Source organism: Podarcis gaigeae, assembly GCF_964106915.1.
Source record: "Podarcis gaigeae genome assembly, chromosome: 5".
Classification (NCBI taxonomy): Eukaryota; Metazoa; Chordata; class Lepidosauria; order Squamata; family Lacertidae; genus Podarcis; species Podarcis gaigeae.
Genome location: NC_139681.1, coordinates 77,420,774 through 77,426,780, shown reverse-complemented (window position 1 = coordinate 77,426,780; position 6,007 = coordinate 77,420,774). Strand labels below are relative to the sequence as shown.

At 43.4% G+C, this 6,007-nt stretch overlaps 1 protein-coding gene across 1 annotated transcript in view; it reads left to right on the top strand.

Moving 5' to 3' along the window:
* MINDY4B (MINDY family member 4B) overlaps window positions 1-6,007 on the top strand; it is a 30,182-nt gene that overhangs the window by 4,605 nt on the left and 19,570 nt on the right. The window contains exons 3-5 of the mRNA XM_083739732.1: window positions 2,195-2,368; window positions 3,887-4,006; window positions 5,806-5,900. Of these exons, the coding sequence (XP_083595858.1) occupies window positions 2,195-2,368; window positions 3,887-4,006; window positions 5,806-5,900 (389 nt within the window). The remainder of the gene's footprint in view (window positions 1-2,194; window positions 2,369-3,886; window positions 4,007-5,805; window positions 5,901-6,007) is intronic.

Here is a 6,007-nt window from a genome sequence, read left to right as displayed (position 1 = left end):
ATTTTGAATCATCTATATATGCCATATAAACTTCAAACAGGTAGAATTACTATCCGCTTCCTGGCAGTGGCGTAGAGTGGTGGGTGCAGGGGGGGCCGGCCGCACCGGGCGCAACATCTGGGGGGGTGGCCGCTCGCACTCGCAGCTCTCTGCCCCTACCGGGTTAGGGGGCGCAAATTACTTGCCTTGTCCCGGGTGCTGACAACCCACGCTACGCCACTGCTTCCTGGAGTTTCATATAACAAAATTAAACAGCAATAACGCAACACAAAGTTAGGTTTGCTATGGTAGCTGAAACCAGGGAAGGCTATACCACTGAATTTTGAAATAAAAGAATGCATTAAATTAAGCATAAACCTGCGGAGGAAAGGAATAGATTTCTGGAGTGAAATGCAAAAATGGTTTTAGTGGACAAATGGCACAAATTAAAATTAACTAAGAAATGTATATATTTTTTCTAGTTTTCTTCCAATGTTTGTAACGATTAGCACATTTAACTTTCCAGGCCATCTGTTGCCACCCCATATTGTCCTTACACATTTTTACCCAAATCCCAGTTGTTAACAATTAAAGGGCAATAATTCATTAACCGTGCAATCCAATATATGTAAGTCCCATTGAATTCATACTACTATGAAACAATATATTTCCAGAGGAATCCCATCACCTCACATATCCATCACATATGGATGTCAGTCCCTTCCATGCCACTCTCAGCATATATTCTTGGAATTAGAGTAGATCTTGACAAATATATTAAAAAGGCAAAACGTTAAATTGATGTTCCTTTAAGTAAACCCAAAATGAACAAGCAGCTCAATCCATATAACTCTCCAACCATCCCCAAAAATTTCAAAAACTCATTCATGTAAGTTCTTTGCATGAAAAACAGCACCCGTCTACTGGGGGGGGGGGGGGAATTCCACTAAGTTCACATTTAGAGGCAAACCTCATATGGGAACTGGTATAATGCAATCCTTCAACATTCACACTTTTCTGAATTTTACAATGCAGTTCTCCAGCCAAGTAATGTGTACAAAAAGGCTTACACTAAGTTAGAGTATGCATAAAACTGCATTATATTTGGTTAAATTGATTTGCAGATATATATATGCACAGCAAAACTGCATACAAACGTTACAAGAAATTTGCACCAAACCAGCTTTTTTTATTTAAAAAAAAATGCAATCCGAAAAATGAGAAAGTGAGAGAATCTGACACTGACAGTTTTGCCCCACCCTAGTGGGACAATGAAAGGGAGAATAAAAATAGAGCAACTATTAACTTCAATATTTCTTTTACCAAGGCAGGGTTCATGCCTTTATTTCCAAAACCTTTCCTAGTGCTGCAATTTGGACAAGAGCCATTTAATTTCTAAACCAGAAGGAGAGCTCCTGTTCTTTGGTAATCCAGGAAACTGAGCCAAGGCAGTTCTCCTTTCCAAGTGTCACTATCACTAGGTAATTTTGCCTGTGACTACTTTCGGTCTATTGGAAGCTATGGAAAACAGAACAACACTGCAGCAGGTCAAAAGATGGGTAGATTCCAAGTTGAGTTACATAGAAATACTGCAGGAAGAAGTTAAGAAGAGTCAACTAGTAAGTACGAAAATAATTTCTTTATTTTTTTGCCAAAAGAAAACAATCCTTTCTTGCTGGGAGTTTAAATTGTTTTGGGCTGTGTCATGCACCACGGACGACAAAAGCAATGCTTTTTTTTTAAAAAAAAACATTGCATTGAGGGTGACTCTGAAGTAACATCAACCTCTCAGTCCAGGACACCTCCCTGCATTTACCTGGAAGTAAGTCTCACTGGTTTCAGTGGAATTCACTTATAAGGAAATATGCTTACTAACACAACAGGTATCAAATGGCTAACTTTGTAAGCTGTAGTCTCTGCAAACCTACTGGCACTTGTTCCCTTTAAACACCTTGCACTGTTTTTAAATGATGTATTAACTTATGTGCACCGAAAAGAGAGTTATATTCTTGACAGACTGGTTTGAAACAATACTGAAACCTTTCGTCTCCTTGCAGATACAAACCATGTTATGGGATGGGGTTTTGTGCAGTTCCTTCGTTTTAGGAGAATGTTTGCTACAAAAAAAAAAGTCAGAAAAGGTGGAGCCTGATACGAATGTGTTTAGGGATATGCCGTACAGCTTGATTTCTGTTTGTTTATATTGTTTATATAGAAGTGCCAAGACCACAAATCGGAGGACGACAAAGAGGATGCAGCTGCAGCGTCGCAAATGACAAACCCCCTAAAGCAAAGCCGTTTCCCATCCAATATTCTTTATTCGATTCCCAAAGCTCTCATCGTCTCATCGAACCTTGGAGGGCGGCCCATCTCACTGGAAATGGCAGTGGTAAGCGGACCTTGTCAATTAAGTATGAGATGAAACTTAATCTCGCCAGAATTAAAGAGACACAGAAATCTTATCCAGGAGCACTGTTGGAATCAAGGCTGCAGTTGGCTGCTGTCAGAAATAATTTAAAAGGGATATAGTGGGGATTGGCTGTTTGGAATGGTTTTCAAGGCTGCTACTGGCCCCTGAATGTACACAACAGATCCTGTATTAAGCAATACAGATATGATGTGATATTTAACTTCCTTGTTCCAATTCTACTGGTGACTCGCTGTGTTGTATCCAGGGCTAGAGGAGAAATTCAAGCCCTAAACAACAGTGTCAGAGAGCCAGTCGAGTGCTGCCTCTGAAAATGGCTCCATTTCTGAATAGCCATTGATCGATAGACCTCCTGACAGATAACTCTCCACAAATTTACCTAATTCATTCTTAAAGCCATCCAAGCTGGTTGCCATCGCTGCATCTTGTGGCAACAAATCCCATTAATAAATTTTGTTTTGCATGAAGAAGTACTTTCTTTGATCTGCCCCAAAACTGCTGCCAATTAATTTAGTCGGCTGACCTAGGGTTCTGGTTTTATCAGAAGTCATCACTTTCTTCACAACTGTTTAGGTGAGCTGTAGTAGAAAACCTGTCCCAAGCAATTTTTTATTAAGAAGCACTAAACATTCTCCTTGATTATGTTTTCCTCAAAACACATTGGGAACCATTTATGCAGCCATCTTTTGTGCAAAATGGGTGTGGGTGCTATTATTATTCTGTTTACTTATTTATTTACTTACTGGTTACAACTTGGTAACCAGTTGTTGGTTACCAAGTGACTTGCATTTAAAAACATAAACACCAATACATTATACCATAAAAGAAAAAAAGAAAGAAAAGTCATATAAAAAAATAAAAGTATGCTTATAGTTCAAATTATAGTATGTTTATAGTTCATATCTCTCCATAGTTGTCCTTTCTGTAAACTGAAATGTCCCAAATACATTAATATTAACAATGCTTCAACTATACATTGGAGGTTCGTGAGCTGCAGTGAGATGATTTGTGAAAAGCTTGCAGGACATGCAAGTATATTTCTACTACTTGCCCCTGCACTTGATTCATATTTTTTTCCTCGCCACTGATGATGGAGGCTGAGGACATTTTGACCAGGGCCAGATTATCAAGAAAGTTAACAAGACCCTGCCTGGAGGCTATGATTCTCATATTGCACCACTGGCTTTGACAATGAAACTGTAAAGATGGTTTCAGAATATGAATTTATGTATGTGCTCTGATTTGTAGTACAAATACAATTTCAGGTGATCTGCCAAGAACCACAGTGATTTTCATGTCATCCATGGAGAAAGGGGTGGCATTTAAGAACAGTCGCCTTAACTGTTCCTCATTCGGAAAGTGGTCCAGTTCCCTGATCATTGTGGTAAATGCCTGTTTCGTTCAGAGGAAGCCAAGAATATTGGCTTTCTTTTAATAAAGACCATATTTTTGTTGCTGTTTAATTCTTACCATTTCAAGGGACTACGGAGGATGTTATTTGGAAGCACATATCAAGTCTTCAGCTATGAATGGAAAAGAGCATATTTTAGATTCCACGAGCCTTATACTGATTTGGCCTACGCACTGGAGACAGATAAGGTAATAATACCTGGCAGCCATTTTTATCCTGGTAAGTGCTCAGCATGGATCAGGCCAATCCCAGCCCAGTCATGTGCTCCCTGGATGTTCAAGGGCAAATTCACAACATATCTGCTTCAGTTGACCCCTGTCTAAAGTGGCTATTGGCGTCACCTCCTTTGCAGAATGGTGATAATGTAAGTGGATTGTAAACCCCTTTCCTTATCAATGGAGTTATACCAGGTATCATAGAGCTGGTTTACACAGCAGCATATGACTTGTACCCCCTCCATATGTACAGAGGCTTCCAATTGCCTAAAACAGCTATATGCTCTGAAAGTTGCCATAGAGGGCCCCAACCTAGCCTTAATACAGCTGCCCTGCTATATTAAGCCCAGTCCTTGGTCTCTTGTAGGCATTGCAAGAAAGGGGGAGGGATGGCCAACACATTTAAACCACACATCATACTTGAGTTATACCACAACAATCAGTAGCAGCCAGTGTGTGTCACAAGGTGGGGCTGCCCTCCCGACAGAAGCGTTGTTGCTGCTTACCTGCACAGGGCTGAGCCAAGGTGCTGTCAAGGTTAGGGTTGCATAGATAGGACTGCCACGACTGATCTGGCACTCCCATCGGTATATCACATGGCCCTAACCATGGTCGGCAAACTAAGGTCCGCGGGCTGGATCAGGCCCAATTGCCTTATAAATCCGGCCCGCAAATGGTCTGGGAATTGCTGCGTGGATTGTCAGCAGGTGGATCGCCAGTGAGCACGTTCTTTCCCTCTCCCTCACACGGCGGCGCTGCTGCCACCGCCGCCTCCCTTCCTCCTCCTGGCTTCTCCCCACCCTGCCTAGAGGAGGAAGGGGGCTGGGCTTTGTTGGTGCCAGCCCCTCTCCAGAGCCTTTTTGTGCGCCACTCATCATCCCTCTGCCGCAGCTGCCAGTCCCTGCTGCTCGCAAAACACAGGAGCCACGGTTGGCTGAGCGCCCCTCTCAAGTGGCCGCCATTTAAAGCAGACCCTCTTCGGAAACCTTTCACGTGCTGTTCATCATCGTTCTCCCCCCCCCCCGCCAAAAATTATAGTCTGGCCCCCAACAAGGTCTGAGGGACAGTGGACTGGCCCTCTGCTGAAAAAGTTTGGGGACCCCTGGCCCTGACCTTGCCATTGCTCTGCCTCTGTCCCATCCAGATAAACAGCAGTGATACAGGCGTTGGGAAGGTCACCTGATCACACGTGTCACTATTGGCATGAGTAAATGTATGTCGTAATTTACACAGCAATTAAAAGGTAAAGGTAAAGGTACCCCTGACCATTAGATCCAGTCGTGGATGACTCTAGGGTTGCGGTGCTCATCTCGCTCTATAGGCCGAGGAAGCTGGCGTTTGTCCGCAGACAGCTTCCAGGTCATGTGGCCAGCATGACTAAGCTGCTTCTGGTGAACCAGAGCAGCGTACGGAAACACCATTTACCTTCCCGCCAGAGCGGTACCTATTTATCTACTTGCACTTTGTCATGCTTTCTAACTGCTAGGTGGGCAGGAGCAGGGACCGAGCAATGGGAGCTCACCCCGTCGGGGGGATTTGAACCGCCGACCTTCTGATCAGCAAGCCCTAGGCTCTATGGTTTAGACCAGTGTTTCCCAACCTTGGGCCTCCAGCTGTTTTTGAACTACAATTCCCATCATCCCTGACCACTGGTCTTGCTAGCTAGGGATGATGGGAGATGTAGGCCAAAAACATCTGGAGGCCCAAGGTTGGGAAACACTGGTTTAGACCACAGTGCCACCTGCTCACGCTGTGTAAATGCTTTCTTTCAGGGAGGAGCAGTAGCTGTTCAGATGGCTATTCAAGTGAACATCATTAAATACTTGTTGTTTGTACAAAATAAAGAAGAAAATATGCACCTACAAAGGTAAGGATGGGCCGGAGAGATATTTGCTTAAGCTGCATGGGTTTGGGGGGTCCAGAAGGTGGGTTCCCAGACCACCTCCCATATGTGGCCCAGTGAATCTAGCTGTA